Source organism: Phocoena sinus, chromosome 11 (genome assembly GCF_008692025.1).
Source record: "Phocoena sinus isolate mPhoSin1 chromosome 11, mPhoSin1.pri, whole genome shotgun sequence".
In the NCBI taxonomy this organism is placed as follows: Eukaryota; Metazoa; Chordata; class Mammalia; order Artiodactyla; family Phocoenidae; genus Phocoena; species Phocoena sinus.
This window is the reverse complement of record NC_045773.1, coordinates 74,818,164-74,836,082: the sequence shown is the minus strand read 5'-3', so window position 1 is coordinate 74,836,082 and position 17,919 is coordinate 74,818,164. Positions and strand designations below refer to the sequence as shown.

General features: G+C 38.0%; 1 protein-coding gene and 1 non-coding gene across 5 annotated transcripts in view; one reads left to right on the top strand and one right to left on the bottom strand.

Annotated features, from left to right (window-relative positions):
• LOC116762874 (24-hydroxycholesterol 7-alpha-hydroxylase) overlaps window positions 1–17,919 on the top strand; it is a 70,602-nt gene that overhangs the window by 23,668 nt on the left and 29,015 nt on the right. For all 4 annotated transcript variants that reach the window (XM_032650382.1, XM_032650384.1, XM_032650383.1 and 1 more), the window contains one exon: window positions 3,237–3,327. In XM_032650382.1, the coding sequence (XP_032506273.1) occupies window positions 3,237–3,327 (91 nt within the window). The remainder of the gene's footprint in view (window positions 1–3,236; window positions 3,328–17,919) is intronic.
• Window positions 6,088–6,194, bottom strand: LOC116763007. Its single transcript, XR_004352423.1, has one exon. It is a non-coding gene; the product is annotated as a U6 spliceosomal RNA (small nuclear RNA).

The following is a 17,919-nucleotide window of genomic DNA, read 5'->3' as shown; positions in this document are numbered from 1 at the left end:
GCTTCGGACAGGCTTGGTACAAGGCACCAGGAAGCCCTATTATGAGACCAAAGTCTAGGTGAACTTTGGTGGACTGGCCCAAGATATTAACCATGATTTATGAAATTATTTCTATGGGAAAACCATTTCCAAGTCCCAAGAAATTCCTGGCTGCCAAATGTACTTTTTAAGAAAACTTTTCCAAATGAACCTCAAAGCTGACGTTTTACCTTTTTAATCTGCTTCTCTGAAGCTCTTCCTAAACACTTTCAGTAGTGACTTCCCCACCTCACTCTCAATTCCCACAGCATTTATTGGTTACTCTTTTATATGCCTTTCTTTTCTTTTTAAAAGAGTCATTTTTTAATTAAAAAATTTTAAGTAGAATATAATATAGATTTTTAGAAGAGAGATCTGTTAAGAGGCATCAAACATAGTAACTAACACCATTGCACAACCATTTATAGTTTAACTGAATTCCTTGAGTTTGCTTTAAAATAAGGTATTACCCAATTTTAGTGAATCTCTAAAACTCTAATTAACCACGTAAAACTCTAAACCCCTCTTTTGTGTAACTGAAAAATCTATGTACTATCACTAAGATATATTTTTCCCCAACATGAACTCTTGAGTCTTTAAATAACGAGGTCCTACTGTGTATCACAGGGAACTATATTCAATATCCTGTAATAAACCATAATGGAAAAGAATATGATAAAGGATATATATATATATATATATATATATATATATATATAAAACTAAATCACTTTGCTGTAGAGCAGAAATTAACACGTTATAAATCAACTAAGCTTCAATAAAGTAAGTTAAAAAAAATGATGGATTGAGTATGGAGTGCTTATTAATTAAATCCAATAATTCAGCACTTCCATCTATAGAGAGTATAGAAGGGGCCCACGCGGGGAGACATGTTGAAGAGAGCTGTCTGAGCATGTTTCCTGTGTAAAAATGAACTAGTTGATCTCTAGGGTAAGCCTTTCCTAATCTGGAAAATGCCACAGAAAGTGGATCTTGGGATAGAGGCCTCAGTTCTCCCATTCACTTTGTTTATGTAAACAGCACCATGTTTATGCCCACAGTATCAGTTTACTGTCACAAAGGGGAAAACAATGAGTAGTATTGAATTTGGCTTTGTCTAAGCACTTCCTTTCAGACCGTTGTTCTTCCTCTTTTGACCACAGAGGGGAGTATTGGGATCATTTAAAGGTGTTTAACAGTCCCTCACAAGAGACAGAAAAACTTAAGTAACACAGTGTTGTCTGAGTCTTTTCAGGATTGGTTTTCCTAAGATGAAATTTCTTTCACAATATGTGTTTACAGAAAGCAGATGAAAGGGAACCCAATCTTCTTTTGATGATTTGATACGTTTCCTTTAATGTGTAACCTAAAAATAGAGGCAAAAATATCTACCTGAATTAATGGAAAATTAATTTTTTAAATTGAAGTATAGTTTATTTACTCTATTGTGTTAGTTTCAGGTGTACAGCATAGTGATTCAGTATTTTTTCAGCTTATACTTCATTACAGGTTATTACAAGATAATGAGTATAATTTCCTGTGCTGTACAGTACATCCTTGTTGCTTATCTATCTTATACATAGTAGTTTGTATCTGTTAACCCCATACTCCTAATTTATCCTTCCCCGCTTCTCTCTCCTTTTGTTAACCACAATTTTGTTTTCTATATCTGTGAGACTGTTTCTGTTTTGCATGTACATTCATTTGTATTATTTTTTAGATTCCACATGTAAGTGGTATACAATATTTGCCTTTTTCTGTCTGACTTATTTCACTAAGCATACTATTCTCTGGGTCCATCCACATTGCTACAAATGGCAGTATTTCATTCTTTTTCATGGCTGAGTAATAGTCCATTGTATATATGTACCACATCTTCTTAATCCAATCATCTGTTGATGGACACTTGAGTTGCTTCCGTGTCTTGGCTACTATAAGTAGTGCTGCTGTGAACACTGGGGTACATGTATTTTTTTTGAATTAGTATTTTCATTTTTTCTGGATATATACCCAGGAATAAAATTGCTGGATCATATGGTAGTTCTATTTTTAGTTCTGCTTTTTTTTTTTTTTTTTTTTTTTTGGCGGTACGTGGGCCTCTCACTGTTGTGGCCTCTCCTGTTGTGGAGCACAGGCTCCGGACGCACAGGCTCAGCGGCCGTGGCTCACGGGCCCAGCCACTTCGCGGCATGTGGGACCTTCCCGGACCGGGGCACGAACCCGTGTCCCCTGCATCGGCAGTCGGACTCTCAACTACTGTGCCACCAGGGAAGCCCCCTATTTTTAGTTTTTTAAGGAACCTCCATAATGTTTTCCGTAGTGGCTGCACCAATTTACATTCCCAGCAACAGTGCACAAGAGTTCCGTTTTCTCCACATCCTCACCAACATTTGTAATCTGTAGACTTTTTGATGATAGCCATTCTGACAGGTGTGAGGTGATACTTCATTGTGGTTTTGATTTGCATTTCTCAAGTAATTAGAGATATTGAGCTTCTCTTCATGTGCCTGTTAGCCATCTGTATGTCTTTGATGTTTAGCAGTGTAATTTTATCTTATAGTACCACAATGAGGAAAGATATGAAATAATTTTGTTTGGTCTAGAGTGAGAACTTGCAAACATACTATGTTCAGTAATACCCTATAAACTTGCAAGTACCCTTTTTCAACAGGGTATGAAAGGACCCTAGTTTTGATATAAGTACTTTCATAATTTAGTTGATAAGATTTTAGGTATAGTTTCTGGGGCTTATTTAAAATTACCATGTTTCATTTGCAGACTATATGATTTGCTAATTTATTTGTATTTTAAGGAATTACATCTTGAAAAATGCCTTTGTTTTGGACTAACATTCTTAAGTGTCATAATTTGTTGCTCCTAAACTTCTAATATGTGCTTATATAATATTTTATGTTGTATATTAGTACAATAAAACACCCTGCTTTTCCCATTTTTTTTAGTGAAAATAGTTTACTCTATATAAACAATATTGTGAAACTATAGTGGCAGAATAAAATCATAAATTTGACCCCTTAGAGATATGTAACATCTCTTTTGTTCATAAAATCTAGTTGTTTTCAAAGATACTCTTTACTAACATGATTTTAAGTTTAGTTTAAATTTCTCGTTTCTTTTAAATGTTTGTGGCTAATACTATGTATGCTTTTGTTCACGTTCAAAGAAGGTTGTATGTTTTGACATATGTTTTTCTTTTTAAGGTTGCATTTTGGACATTTGCATTTGTCCTCTCTCATCCCAATATCCACAGGACCATTGTGGAAGGCATATCATCTGTGTTTGGCACAGCAGGTACTAAAACTGAATTAAATTGCATTATTGAAAAGATATCTAATAATGTGTGCTTGTCACACATTATGGGCAAAGTTAAATGCCCGTAATTTAATAGAATTTCAAAGTAGTCCAAATTGAACATCATTTGTTATGTGCTTTGGGATATAAATTCATCAGGTAGGATCCTAGAATTTAATTACTGTCAAGGATTTTAGAAGTCACCTGGACCAACTCCCTTATTTTCCAAATGATGAAACAGAGATCGTGACTTGCCTAAATTCCCTATTTAAACATAAGTGTATAATGCACAGGGTTTTTCTTCTAGTCTCTTAGCCCCTTGCCTCAATTGAACTACAAGTCGTAGTTTTGGAATTCAGGGTTTTCCCGATTTTATAAAAGTAATGCGGTGCATATTCCATGTACTGCTTAACAGTATTAATGGGATATGGATGTCAGGTAAGGCTACACCACCAAAGGAATTATTTTCAAAGTTACAGTTTTTAGAGGTTGAGTGGGTTAGAACTGCAGGTAGAGATTGCTACCTTGCCTTTTTTGGTCCAGATTTGGGCTCATCAGTTATCGTCAGTTTTAAACAGCAGAAATAAGCTTGAATGGAGAAGTTTCCACTAGTTTATTCAGCATAAATTGACCTGTTTGGGAGTAGATTTTTTTTTTTAAAAACCCTTTAATATGTCAAATTGTATATTCTGATGTAAAAAAATAATAAATGACTTGGTTTTCTTGGAAGAACACAATATAATAGTAAGACAAAAGACTGTGATGCCAATGAACAATTATCCCTCCTCTCCTTCGTGATTGCTGAACGTATTTTATTGGATTTTTCAATTTATTTTGACTGCTTCTTATTGAGTTAAACCAAAAATCAAATTGGCTTGGCCAACATGGATATTGAAGCCATACTGTCTCTGAGCCTTGAGTGTGAATCACCAGATGCTAGGTTGTATTTCACAGAAATGGTGAGCGTTAGAATCATTGAGTACAAACAGTGCTAACAAGTTAGATTCTGGAGATACACTGGTGGATGTAAGAGATGACTTGCCTTTTTGGAGCTTACATCTACAAAGCTAATGGAAATGTGCCTGCCTGCGTGTCTACAAATGACAAAGGGAATGTGTTCTTGATCATCACATGCTCTATCTTACCAGAGTCTGCTCCTGACATAGGGTTCTCCAAATTCCTGGTCTTTAAGAAATAAAAACGTAGTGATGGGGATGGTTGGGGTAATACGGGCAGCCTATCTGACCCAAAGGCCACAACAGAAGCCTTACATTAATTGAAATTTCTACTGTGCTTGAATGTTGAACTCTTGAACACAGTTCTAGTGGAGGAAGACAAAACTTTTCCCCGTTTTCTATATTCTTGTTTATTTTTAGAACCTATTGTTCTCCTCTGACAGAAAAATTCTCCTTCAAGGAGTAGTACCGGTGTACTGGCTATAGTATATCAGTGCTTTCAGTTTATAAAAGATCAAACGTTTTTTCCCTGCTTATACAGAAGCAGTTCAGATCAATTGAAACATAAGATGTAGCAGCTCAAGAATTTAGATATTGTGAGTGAATGCCACAGAGCTTTGGAGGTTGATATCAAGGGAGATATCCATGTGCCCATACAAAGGATCTTGTCAAAGGAAGGACATTAAAGTGCATGAAATAAGGATCGGACTGAGTATGGCATTTCTCCCATTCTTTTGCTCTTTTCTTTTCTTTTTTTTTTTTTTAAAGTTAATTTATTTGGCTGCACCAGGTTTTAGTTCCAGCATGCAGGATCTAGTTCCCTGACCAGGGATTGAACCTGGGCCCTCTGCATTGGGAGCGCGGAGTGTTAACAACTGGACCCCCAGGGAAGCCCCTCTTATGCTCTTTTCTATTACAAGATTACCTTTTCCTTCTTTGAAGACGCTTTTAGTGAACTTCTAACTCAGCATCTCTCTAGCCTCAATACTCACTGCTAGAGCCCATCCCGGACACTTTGCCCAACTTCCTTATAAAATAAGTCTGAGGGCAAAAGCTGCTGTTGAATACTTGGTCTTTTGTATCTGGCTTCTTTCACTTAGTATAATGTTATATTTTGTATGTTGATGTTTTAAGTTAGTTGATTTTCAGATGTTGAACCCCCTTGCATTCCTGAGATAAATTTTTAGTTATGGTGTATAATTCATATAAAACATATGACTTTATATACGTTGCTGGATTCAGTTTGTTAGTACTTTGTTGAGGAATTTTGCATCTATATTAATAAGATATATTGATTTATAGTTTTCTTTCTTGTGATAACTTTGTCTGGTTTTGGTATCAGAATAATTTTGACTTTATAGAATGACTTCAGAAGTATTTCCCTCCTCTTTTATTTTTTGGAAGAGTTTGTGAAGGATTGATGTTAATTCTTCTGTAACCATATGGTAGAATTCACCAGTGAAGTGATCTGGTCCAGAAATTTTCTTCTTTGAGAAGTTTTTGATTAATTCAATCTCTCTACTTGTTACAGGTCTGTCCAGATTATCTATTTCTTCTTTTTTTTAAATTGAGATATAATTGACGTACAATATCCTATTAGTTTTTGATGTACAACATAATGATTTGATATATGTATATATTGTGAAATGGTTACCACAATAAATTTAGTTAACATCCATCACCACACATAGTTACAATTTTTTTCTTGTGATGAGAACTTTTAAGATCTACTATCTTACCAACTTACAAATATATAATACAGTATTATTAACTATAGTCACAATGCTGTACATTACATTAGCAGAAAAATATGGAATGCTTCACAAAGTTTAGTGTCATCCTTGCACAGGGGCCATGTTAATCTTCCCTGTATCTTTGCAATTTTAGTATGTGTGCTGCTGAAGTGAGAACTATATATTTCTTCTTGAGTCAGTTTTGGAGTTTGTGTCTTTTTAGGAGTTTATCCATTTCATGTAGGTTATTTAACTTGTTGGCATACAACTGTTCCTAGTTTTCCCCATAATCTTCTTTATTTCTGTAAGCTCACTAGGAAAACATCTCCCTCATTCTTAATTTTAGTAATTTATGTCCTCTTTCTTTTTCTCTTGGTCAGTGTAGCTAACGGGTTATCAATTTTGTTTTCAAAGAACTAACTGTTGATTTTATTGATTTGTTTGATCTTATTTTTTCTATTGATTTTCTGTTCTCTATTTCATTTATTTCTGTTCTAATCTTTATTATTTATCATTTCTAGCTCCTTATCTATATTCTCTATTTAGTTCTTTAGACATGATTAATTATTTGAATATATTTAAAGTATCTGATTTATAAGTGTTTCTTTAGTAAATCCAATATCTGAGTTTCTTCAGGGATAGTTTGTATTGAGTGCCTTTTCCCTGTGTGGTCTATGTGTTCTTGTTGCATGTCATATTTCATATTTTTTGTCATGTGTCTTACAATTTTTAAATTTTGTCCAATTTAAAGCTGGACATTTAATATAATGTGGTAATTCTGCAAATCAGATTCTCCTCTCTGCTCAGGGTTCCTTATTATTGCTGTTTGTGGTTCTTGCTTGTTTGTTTGTTTACATAAGTAAATTCCAAAAATATTTGATGTTGATAAATGCTATGTGAAAAAGAAAACAGAGCAGATTAGGGAGGATCAAGGGTGCCAGAAATGGGGGGAAAGTGGTAGGTTTAAATAGTTGGATCAGAGTTGGCCTTCCTGGAAAGGTGATATTGAGCAAGGACTTGAAGATGGTTAGGCGTTAGAAAACACATATCTAGAGGAGGAGCTGCTTTGAGTTAGAGACTGCAGGTGTGGCCTCACTGTGTTCTCACAGAATTCTCACAGGCATTAACATTTGGGTCCTATTCAGACTGTGTTTTCAAGCGATTTTCTTTTCTAATTTTGGATTCCCACTGTGAGTATCTGCCCACCAGCAGAAGGTCATTCGAACTTAAAAACAAACAAAAACAAATAAAAATGCATTTAAAATTTTAAACTGGTTGCATTTGGCCCTTTTCACCTTCTTGTGTTAATTTAAGGTAGCATATACAGCACACTTGTTTGTTTTTGTGTTGTTTTTTTTTTTTTGCATGTATGTATTGTTTTTGGTTTTTAGTGGCCATTCAGTTTTTTTTTTTTTTTTTTTTTTTTTTTTCTTTACGCGGGCCTCTCACTGTTGTGGCCTCTCCCGTTGCAGAGCACAGGCTCTGGACGCGCAGGCTCAGCGGCCATGGCTCACGGGCCCAGCCGCTCCGCGGCATGTGGGATCTTCCCGGACCGGGGCACGAACCCGTGTCCCCTGCATCGGCAGGCGGACTCTCAACCACTGCGCCACCAGGGAAGCCCTGCCATTCAGTTTTATTGGACATTTATTTAAAGGAAAAATTAGTAAATTTTTTTCTGTTAATTTACAAGGAATCAGGTTAGTTAACAGAAATGCATCTGCATAGAAACAATTCCTATCTTACATAAAATCATGATTTGTGGATCATAAAAGACACACTACAAAATTTTCACTGGATAAAAGTCAGAAATTTGATTCATGACGTTCAATCCTGTCACTCACTAATTGTGTGATTTTGGATAAAAGAGAAAATTTACTCAGAGTCAAGCAATAACGTTTCTTGACACCACTGTGTTCTGATTTAGCAGCAACCCTGCCTGGGGACAGACCAACACTGTCAAGTGACCAGATGCTATTACCTGGTCACACTAACTTAATGGCTACACTCACCATGCACTGGTGAGAAAAGATTTCATCTCTGCTCATAATTATAAACAAGCATAAAAACTAGCAGAGTGATAAATGAGGCTCAGATCCTGTGATGATGTTCTAGGCAAATTCCATGTTGTTTGCATTATTTTAATTAGTTCAACCATTTTACTTCATTGCATTTAAACATTTTCATTTATTCTTGAAATCTTCTCTGTAGTCATCTCTTACCCATGTTATAACGTATTCAACTTTTATCCGCTTGGATGTGTCCCAGTACCATCTAGATAACCCATAGCAACATCCTTGGAGGATTCCATCATGGCATATGAAAGACCTGAGTCCCTCCAGCTAACTGAAGAAGCTCACTCTTGCTACCCCTCTGCAGCCTGCCAGGGCTCGATGGCTGATTAGCCAAAGTTGTGTCTGTGGTAGAGCCTTGGTCCTTATGCCACATATCGACCAAAATATTGAAGAAAGAGATCAGTAGCAGAGCCAAGGCCACTACAATGGAGTTATGAATGGAGAAAAGTTATTTTGTTTTAAAAAATTCTCTCCATTCCCATTGCCAGCCGGACAATATGAACCTAATTTGGAGATTTTGGAGGTTCCGGCATATGATACAGGAAATTTCTTACATAGCCTCATTTTCCTCTGCTAGCCCAGATTTTTAAAATCCTGGAATAAACTCAGAAGACATTAAATTATGCCAGAGCTTTTCACAAACTACTTCTCATCCATTGACCTTGCAGAATCTATGTAGATTACCTAAGAAAGTGTTTATAAATGAAGGAGATTTCATTGGAAACCCACTCCAAATATATAATTTTCTTGTCTTCTTTTCCCCTTGGCCTTAATGACCAAGATGGTGTCATCTTGGAGCTCACAACTGGTTACTTTCCAATCCGCTAATCCAGGCACAAAGACAAGGATGAAACTTGGGTGGTTGATATCTGGCCCCGAGAGGTTTCCCAGGAGGCTACATTCCCTCCATTATTTTCTGCCTATATAATACCTGAGATGTGTCTTATGACACCGTAACCCAGGAGATTTTGTGTGAAGTCATTCTGTCTTCATTTATTGCCTAGCTTCAGCAGGTGGAAGGAGATACCTCTGATAGCTGTAGATTATTTACAAGCTTAGAGATCGGTCCTGCTCTGGCAGGTCTCATTTTATTAAGTCTTTCACTATCTCACCCCAGTGTAGCACAGTTAACCTGCTTTGCTCATTCTCTACATTTTTCATTCAGACACAGTTCTTTTCTCTGAGTGTTCTGTTGGAGAATTATTCAGACATTTGGATAATCTTTTTCCCTCTTTAGAAAATAATGAGATAAAGGTATTCAAGCCAGGTCGACATCTCTCCAGAGAACGCAATCCAAAAATTTAGAATTATTATGCAGAGTTTATAAAGAAAGGGTATTTATAGACCTAAATTGATTTTACCTGTTACTGTTTACCCATTGTTGTCTTTTTGCATCAATATCTCTACCTTTTATTTATTATAAATTGGACTATGTCCTTTATTCCTTGAAAAAAACCATCATAATTTTGAAGCAGGCTTCATTTTATATTCTAGTAGGAGAGGAACTGATAATCTCTTTTTCATATATGAAAGAAATATTTCTGCCAATAACATAGGGTACTATTTTTTTAGAGGAGAATCTTATTTGGTTGTGTTGGTATAGTGGCATTAATCTTTTCTCTAAATGATTGAGTGGGATTTGGTATATTTTTATATGTGCGTTGACAGATGGAAGGAAGGGTGGGGAGGGTCAGTCTGTTGATTCTTGACTCTGTCTTCCGTCCATCTTAATAACCTGTTCTGAGCACTATTGTAGTCCTCGGTATCTTTCTCGATTCGTTGTTATAGCTGCCCCTTTCATTCTTGGTCTGTAGTTATGAACATCAGACTGAAGCTGCTAATCAAAGTGTACCTCCGAAAGGTTATTGCTTATAATTTTCAATAGGTGTCAAGCAGAGTGGTTATCGATCCCAGGGGAGGACTCTAAACACTTCTGCTCACTGCATCTTGGTGTCAGAGTTGCCAAGGAAGACACAATGCTGTCAGGCACTGGATGCAACAATACTAAACTCACATAGAGAAGAAAGAGAGTAAGATCAGCTTCAGGAGTGGGTGTCAGTCCCCCATCACCAGGATGTCTCTCTCCCTGTGGGCGACGCAGGGAAATTGGCCACTGCACACCCCTCTCACACCGCAGTGGAAGGAACTCTGTCCCATTTCCTCAGAGGGCAGATGTAACAGTGGGGCTGGACAGGTGCCGTATTCTGCACATACTTTAAGCAGAGACAGAAGAGTACTCTCTGCCCCTGAAACAAGGAAAGATATTCCCACACGAGGTGATGCACCTGGCACAGGCTGTGTAGAGGCTGTGTGGGCCCTTTGTCTCTCGGTGAGGAAGTGCTCCAGGCCCAAGGCCCACCCTTCCGCAGCTGCGTTGGGGCTGAAAGACTGAGCGTGAGACCCGCTTTTCCCAACAATAGGAATATGTGTCTGATCATCACAATTCATCCTAAATCCTTAAGATGCCAAAAAGTCATACCCACCCCTGGAAAAGTCCAAAGAACCAGAGCTGGAAGTTCAGAAATGACGGAGGTGTTTGGAAGAAGCTGGTGACTAGAGAGGGAGAATTGAAGGAGCTGCGACCTGCCAGGCTCCAGCTACAGTCCCTAAAGCCCTAATACCCGTATTCACTGTCCATGGACAGTCTCTAGACTTATTCTCTGCTTTTCCCAGTCTGTATCCACCACAAATACCTTAAGCTGTTTTTAAGTCTTCCTTTCCACTTTCCATCTGTCCTTCCTGTTTATTTAACTGGTATTTCTCTTACATAAAGACACTGAGGACAGGTTGAGGACAGGACCTAGAGGGAGGAAACTATAGCATTTAAAAATATACATATTTTTAAAAAAAACAACATATTTTTAGGGCTTCCCTGGTGGTGCAATGGTTGAGAGTCCACCTGCCGATGCAGGGGACACGGGTTCGTGCCCTGGTCCGGGAGGATCCCACATGCCATGGAGCGGCTGGGTCCATGAGCCATGGCTGCTGAGCCTGCGCGTCCGGAGCCTGTGCTCCGCAACGGGAGAGGCCACAGCAGTGAGAGGCCGCAAAAAAAATAAAATAAAATAAAATAAAAAATATATATATATACACATATTTTTAAAAAACAATCTAAATAAAGAAAAAGCCATATCATGTTCCTATACGGGAAGGCTTAATATCATGAAAATGCCAACCACTTTCAAATTAATATATATTTAATTAATTATAAGGAATATTCCAATGGTTTTGGTGGGGAGGAAATTAACGAAATGACTTAAATATTTTTTTGAAGAATAAGTGTGATTAGAAATCAAGATTAATCGAAGTGTAAATAGATAAGGCCATATTTGCCCTACCAGATAGTAAAACTTATTATATAAGTTGCTATAACAAAAGAGTACACGACTGGCACAGGACAAGTAATTGATCATCATGGCCCTTATTTGCTTCCCTTTTGCCCAAAAAAAGCAAATTCAGAATCTTTTCTTTCAAAGGTTAAAAAAAAAAAATTACAGGAAAAAAGTCACTTTTCTATTTTGTTTCATATTCTTGAGGCAAAAGTTTCTAAACTGTCAACATTGGCAATGAGTTAATATTCTAGAAGCCTGCAGTCATTTGGGAGACTATATTTATAGTCAGTTTATAGGGAACGACAGTGAACTAAAAAGCATGTATCTCCACAGCCTAGCATATACTTCATAATCTTTCATCTACTCTCATCTTCTTTCTCTTGATTTTTTAAAAATAAATTTAACTTAATATCTTTCTTACAGAATTTTGTCTCACAGAACATGTTCAGTAGTGGACGTGTACAGTAATGGACATGCATAGTAATAAAGGAAGTTAGTATTTGATAAGGAATAAAACCCAAAGTGTACACCTTTTTTCTCTATCAAAGAAACATTTAGGGGTTCCAGATTAATATGGCAGAGTAGAAAGATCCTGAGCTCACCTCCTCCCATGGACACACCAAAACCACAGCTACAAGTAGAATGACTATCTCTGAGAATGACCTGAAGACTAGCAGAACAGATTTTCTACAACTAAGAATGTAAACAGAATGCCATGTCAAGATGGGTAGGAGGGTCAAAGATGCAGTCTAGACAGAACCCATACCCCCAGTGTGGTGACCCACATGTGGGAGGGATAGCACAACTGCAGAGGTGCCCGCTTCACAGTGAGGGGGTCCAAGCCCATGTGGGGATCCTCAGCTTGGGGACCTGCACAGGGAACATGAGCTCCCATAACATCTGGCTTGGAAGACCAGTGGGGTCTACATTTGGGAGAGCTGGAGGGCTATGGGAAACCGAGACTCTGCTCTTAAAGGGTGCACACACAAACTCACTTACTCTGAGTACCAGCACGGAGGCAGGAGAATGTGAGGGGTACCTGGGTCATATGCTGCAGGAGGTTCCCTGAACAATTTGGGGGTGAGTGCTGGAGGGGTAGGGATCTGGTGGAATTTTCTCCAGGGTTGAAGGCACTGGCCAATGCCATTTTTTTTTTTTTTTTTTTTTTTTTTTTTAACCTCTCCTTCCACCATCTGGCCCAGTACTGGCAGGCAACATTTCTGTCACTCTCCATCAACTAGCTAACACCATGTGCCCCACGCCAGCGTTCTCCTGAGCACCCACCCTGCCCATCCCACCCTCCCCAGCCAGCCCCTTCAAAGCGGCCCCTGCCCCACCTGGCAAGTGGCCTCAGCTGGCCCCCGGCAACTGTACAAAGTGGCTCCAACTCTGGGGGGCGGGGGGGCACCCTGCATGCCATGAACCCACAGCAGTCACAGCAGAGCCACACAGCCAGCAGGGCACAGTTGCAATCCAACCACACAGGAGGATGTGCACAGCACACATGTGGGACATCCCAGGAGCACCTGGCTCTAGTGGCCAAGAGGGATTGCACCCCTGTGCCCCACGGAACACCTTATACATAAGCCTGCTGTTTCAAGAACAGGAGATATAGCTGATCTACTTAATGCATAGAAATAGACACAGAGGGTTAGGCAAATGAAAAGATAAAGGAATATCTTCCAAACAAAAGAAAAAGATAAAAACCTCAGAAAAAGAACTAAATGAAACAAAGATAGCAATTTACCAGATAAAGAGTTCAAAATCATAGTCATAAAAATGTTCACCAAAGTTGGGAGAAGAATGGATGAACTCAGTGAAACCTTGAAAAGGCAAATAGAAGATACGAAAAAAGACCCAATCAGAACTGAAGAATACAATAACTGAAATAAAACATACACTAGAGGGAATCAGCAGCAGATTAGAGGAGGCAGAAGAATGGATCAGCAATCTGGAAGACAGGGTAGTGGAAATCACCCAATCAGAACAGCAAAAAGAATAAAAACCAATGAGGAAGGCTTCCCTGGTGGCGCAGTGGTTGAGAATCTGCCTGCTATTGCAGGGGACACGGGTTCGAGCCCTGCTCTGGGAGGATCCCACATGCCGTGGAGCAACTAGGCCCGTGAGCCACAACTACTGAGCCTGCGCGTCTGGAGCCTGTGCTCCGCAACAAGAGAGGCCGCGATAGTGAGAGGCCCATGCACCACGATGAAGAGTGGTCCCCGCTTGCCACAACTAGAGAAAGCCCTCGCACAGAAACGAAGACCCAACACAGCAACATCTTTAAAAAAAAAAAAAAAGAAAAAAGAAATGAGGATAGTTTAAGAGATCTCTGGGACAACTACAAGCATACTAACATTTACATTATAGGGGTCACAGAGGAGAAGAGAGAGAGAAAGGGACAGAAAACCTATTTGAAGAAATAATGGCTGCAAACTTCCCTAACCTGGTGGAGGGAACAGACAGACAAGTCCAGGAAGCAGAAAGAGTTCCAAACAAGATGAACCAAAGACACCCACACCAAGACACATTATAATTAAAATGTCAAAAGTTAAAGACAGAGAGAGAATCTTAAAAGATTCACAATATTTCTTTTCACATTTAAAAGAATATTGCAGAAAGGGGTTTATTGCTGTCTCCTTTTGGGAGACAAGTCACCAAACTAATTTTCATCTCACTAAAAATTTCCAGAAATTTGTAACCAGTACATTCCCATTGCCTATAAATAACTGTTATAGGATCATTGGACTTATAAAATGTATTGTAAATGATATTATCTACTTCAGGACATTTTATCCTTTCTTACTCTTTCTGAGATGTGCTAACCTTTTCCAGTGAATGTAGGTTTCTTCTTAGAAGAAAACAGCAGTTTTGTAAATATATGAAAATATCTCTGGAATAGAGATATAATTTTTAATTGAATATTTGAACATCACTTATCATATTCAAAATTTTTTTAATTCCTGAAATGAAGGAAAAGATGTAAGATACTTCTTTTATATTCCTCTGGAATACTGTAAATTCTTTATTTACTATTTTTCTTTAGCTTCGTCTCTGTTCTTTAAAAACTGACTTTGTTTTTCAGGAGCTTATCTTGAGGTCTGTGCTTGAGAAAATACGCCAGAAAACTAGCTTCCTACTGTTATTCTGTGTCAGCAATTGATGTCTCTGCTTCATTGCTTTTTAAGAGAAATCATAGAAATGCTGGACTTTTTCAAAGCTGTTGCATCATTTCCCCAAATAACAGTATAAACACCAACTTTTGTAATCTGATATTGCCTTTTAGCAAAATTATTATAAAATTTGGAAAGCAAATTTCATGACCAAATTTTGGTAGGAATCATTGTTTAAGGTTATTACGTCAGATTCTTTATTTTTCAGCCTTTATCGCATGCATTTTTTATCCCAGTTCACTGTCCTTCATGTGTACTATGACCTTTTGCACACACCTTAATTTTAAACGTTTTAAATAAGCTGTTCTGTGAATATAAAAGACAACGTCTGTGAAGGAAGACAACGTCACAGTATAGAACAGCAAACAGAACTGAGAATCCCTGCTTTCAAAAGTAAAGAAAGAGGTGGTAGAATGTGTAGGGATGCACTCTTTAAATTTCAGTGGAGTATATTCTTTGCTTCACTTCTCTGTGTGTCCCTTGGTAGACATACACCTGTCTTTCATTTGTGGGGAAGCACAGGGCCTCCTCAGTATTCATCCCCACCTTCTGATTCAATCTCCTCAGAATTATGTCTCCAAAGGTATGAATGACTCGGCAAATGCCTGTCATTCTCCTTTTTTTTTGCAAAACATGGGTTATTTTCCCAAAATGATTAGTTAAATCTTGATATAATGTTACTTCAGGACTATAGGAACAGAAATTTTGTATTTTATGTATTTATTTACTGAATAAATGTATGTGTGTGTGTGTGTGTGTGTGTGTGTGTGTGTGTGTGTGTGTGAAGGGGAGGGAGCTTGAAATATGAAGAAGACAGAGGAGTCATCTCTCAACAAAGGACCTGCTTTAGTGATCCTGTTTGATTCATGTTCCTTTTTTTTTTAGGTCCAAGAAATCATATTTTTATAATAAATTTTGGAATTTAAGTTACTTTTCTCTCTGCCTGGGTGAGTGCTACTCATCCTTCCAGGCTTAGCTGAAACTCCAGCCCTAGGCAAGAGGGAATGAATGCCACTGAGACTCAAATCCTCTCTTATGAAACTTATATTATAGTTATTTGTATCCAGATATTATTTTGTGTCCTTATGTCCAAGCTCCTTTAAAACAGTGACTGTGTCTTTCTTATTCGTTTCTCCTCTTAGGGGAGGTGCTGGGACCCAGGGAGCAAGGGTAAGGGCTTTTAGTGTAGACAGACATAGGTTTGAAGGCTGCTCTGACACTTTCAAGCTTCTCCTTGGACACATGATAACTTGATAGTCGGCAGATTGTGACGAGGAATAAATGAAGTGGTCCAACATATTGGTGACATTAGATGGTCAATAAATTAGTATTATTCTCTTCCTATCTCTTACAGCACCTATGCTTGGGCTAACATGTAACAGATATGAAGCAAATATATATTGAGTGAATAAATGGTTGAAGTAGTAGAATTTTAATCTATTATATATCCTTAACAAATATAAATTACAGTTACTGTGTTCTAACATGCTTGTCATCATACCTGCAGAAACCCCAAACTATACAGAATATTTTAGAAACATTCTTTGCTATTTCTGAACTCAAGACTCATCCTTTCTTTTATTTGGTTTCAAATATCCTATGATCTGGTTTGACTTTTTTTTTTTTTGGTACACGGGCCTCTCACTGTTGTGGCCTCTCCTGTTGCGGAGCACAGGCTCCGGACGCACAGCCTCAGCGGCCATTGCTTACGGGCCCAGCCGCTCCGCGGCATGTGGGATCTTCCCCGAGTGGGGCATGAACCCGTGTCCCCTGCATCGGCAGGCGGACTCTCAACCACTGTGCCACCAGGGAAGCCCCTGATTTGACTTTTATTGCATTTGTGCCAAGAATTAAACAGATGGCTTCTGAATTTTACCCCAAATCACCCATGGTTTCTTCCCTGGCTGCCTTTTGTACTGGTCCCCATCTCCATTAGGCCCTAGCCCTTTTGATGATTACCTTGGCATTCTTCCAAGTGGAGCCTTCTAATTTTAGAGTCAAAACACTGGAAGAACAAACCACAGATGTGCATTGAAATATGTACAGTATGGGTACAGAGCCATTTCTAAGAGTTATAATAAGAAAGGTCTTTAACCTAAAGATGTTGTTTGAAAACAACATCTTCTTTTTCTTTGTCTAGTCTGAGAATACTACCTTATTTTTCCTACATCACACTGGGACTTGAGAAACTAAAAATATTTTTTCAAAACATTTATTTTCCAAGTGTAGTCTACATCTCTTCTACATTTGTAGGTCATAATAGATTTTGTTTTCAACTCAGAACAAGCTTTTGTTTATTGTATAATACAAAACATTTTTTTGAACTTTATAATTCAATCAGTCTCCTAAGAATAATTCATAAAAAACTTTTATTCCAAAAGAAAGTCAGAAACTTCACTATTACCAGAGTCCAAACTTTTTCAAGGCCAGAATTATGCCTGTCTCATAATAGGTTGGTCACTTTGGAGTCACACAGATCTGATTTCAAACACAAAATCTGACCCATGGTAGTCATTTATCCATGATCAATTAGAGAAATATTTATTTTCTGTATCCTATAGCTTCAGTAAAGTAAAATACAAAAAATAAGTAGAGGGATTGTTTGGTGAATTTGTCTAATGTAGATGCTCTAAATAGATTTTTAAAGAGAAAAACCTTTTTTAAAGTAAGATTTAGAATGTGAAGTGTAGGTTACTGCTAATTTATTTGTAATGTCCATTCGGCAAGGGCCCTCATTTGCTGGGGTCACCTTGGTTTCCAAGATAAAGGTGAAATTGGTCTGAACTCCCTCCCAGAGTTCTAGGGATCTTTGGAGGGAGAAGTGATGGAGGCAGCCAGAAGTGGAGGCCTGTGCCTCTCGGAGTTTCTCTTGACTTCCAGTCTCGCATTTCCTGATTTCTCCACTTCCGCTATTTTCTCTTCTGCAGTTCTGCCTCTTTTCCATACTGCATTGCTTCCTGGACATACCCAGATCTTTATTTCCCCAAGTGTTAACTTAAAGTATGTGTTCGCTGACTTTATTAAAATATTAAAAAATATAGGACAAGGAAAGGGAAAATTACACAGTAGCCAGAAACAACTTAAAATTGAGTATATGACATAAAGTTGAATTTTCTGTTCTTAAAAGTCCCATCTGCCATTTCTCCCTTGGAGAGTTTTCCTTAGTTTTCTAATAGGTTGTCGGTCACCTGCCATGTAGACAATGGTCTTCTTTTTCTTTTTTTTTTTTCACTCAAGTACACTCTAAAAGAAACTCAGATCCCCTCACACATTTTTAAGTTGTCTTCTAAAATTTGTTATCCTGCATTTCAATACCTTCCCTGCTT